General features: G+C 32.8%; 1 protein-coding gene across 2 annotated transcripts in view; it reads right to left on the minus strand.

The window, feature by feature from the left end:
* The window catches only part of LOC107752200 (zinc finger protein 341-like), a 23,159-nt gene that overhangs the window by 6,957 nt on the left and 14,587 nt on the right, over positions 1-1,615 (minus strand). For both annotated transcript variants that reach the window (XM_016568099.1, XM_016568098.1), the window contains exons 11-12: positions 1,002-1,098; positions 316-448 (exon numbers count right to left, since the gene is read on the minus strand). In XM_016568099.1, the coding sequence (XP_016423585.1) occupies positions 316-448; positions 1,002-1,098 (230 nt within the window). The remainder of the gene's footprint in view (positions 1-315; positions 449-1,001; positions 1,099-1,615) is intronic.

A 1,615-nucleotide genomic window follows, 5' to 3' on the forward strand; every position in this document is an offset into this window, starting at 1 on the left:
ATATATTTAAGAAAAATATGTTATGTTTATATATTAAATATATTTATTTATAATATAAATTATATTAATATAAATATATACATGTAAATATTTTCTAAATATATACTGTATGTGTGTATCTTTTTATATACATAATAAATATACACAGTACACACACATATATAAACAGAAACTTTTATTTTGGATGCGATTAATCACGATTAATCGTTGCCCAGCACACAAAAAAACCAGACTTAAATCTTTCAAGATGCTTCATAAACTCATCTATATAAAACTAAAACTGTATTTAGGAGTAGAGGACATCAAGCACAGTACCTGAGTGGATCTTTGTGTGTAGTTTGAGGTAGTGCTCAGTTTTGAAGAACTTTTTACAGATCTGACATTTGAATTTGCCGCCGACGCCGTGAGTGGAGAGATGCCTGCGGAAATACCGCTCACACGGAAACACCTGACAGATACAAACACATTCACTACTGACGTCTGTTTCATTTGATTCTTGATTCTTCAAACAGAAACATTCAGAAACTGACTCCTGTGTTGCTGTCTGCAGTGTGCTATGCCATTATTAACGAAAACTATTAAAAATAATATTATAAAAAAATATATAATAAAATAATTATTTGATGAAAAACTTGACATTTTGTAATGAAAATAAATTTAAGCTGAGGAACTTAAATTCATAAACTAGAACTAAATTACAATACTAATACAAATGACAAAAGCCCATAATAAAATTACTAAAAGTTCAATTAAAATGAAAAACTAAAACAAAAGCTAATTCAAAATACTAATATTTACTAAATGAATACTAAAACTAAAACTATTAAATCATTTTCATTAACTTAAATAAAGCTGAAATAAAATAAATATAATGTGAATATTAGATGCAAACATTAAACTAAAAAGACTAAAAATATTGCCTTGACAATTAAATTAAAATATAAAAATAAAAGATAAGAATTACTATAATATCATATAAATAATACTGAAATAACCCTGACCTTCTGGCAGTGAGGACAGGGGTAGTTGTGTGTGGCGTTCAGCAGATGTTGTTCCAGAGCTTCCTGTGTGGAATATTTACTCTGACACTTCATACATCTGAACACAAAAACAAAAACAACGACACATTCAGATCTGAGCTGAGTTCAACCTCTTAGTCTCATCACTGTGACCTGTAGTAGTGTGTCACTGGTTGTGTGTGTGTGTGTGTGTGTGTGTGTGACCTGTAGTAGTTGGTTAGTGTTTGTGTGTGTGTGTGTGACCTGTAGTAGTTTGTCAGTGGTCGTGTGTGTGTGTGTGTGTGTGAGTGACCTGTAGTATGTCAGTGATTGTGTGTGTGATCTGTAGTAGTTTGTCAGTGGTCGTGTGTGTGTGTGTTTGTGTGTGACCTGTAGTAATTGGTCATTGGTTGTGTGTGTAACCTGTAGTAGTTTATCCGTGGTTTTGTGTGTGTCTGACCTGTAATATGTCAGTGATTGTGTGTGTGACCTGTAGTAGTTTGTCAGTGTGTGACCTGTAGTAGTTTGTCAGTGGTTGTGTGTGTGACCTGTAGTAGTTGGTCAGTGGTTGTTTGTGTGTGTGTGTGTGTGTGTGTGTGTGTGTGTGTGTGACCTGT

The sequence above is a fragment of the Sinocyclocheilus rhinocerous genome, unplaced genomic scaffold (assembly GCF_001515625.1).
Source record: "Sinocyclocheilus rhinocerous isolate Xijiao unplaced genomic scaffold, SAMN03320098_v1.1 scaffold1462, whole genome shotgun sequence".
Classification (NCBI taxonomy): Eukaryota; Metazoa; Chordata; class Actinopteri; order Cypriniformes; family Cyprinidae; genus Sinocyclocheilus; species Sinocyclocheilus rhinocerous.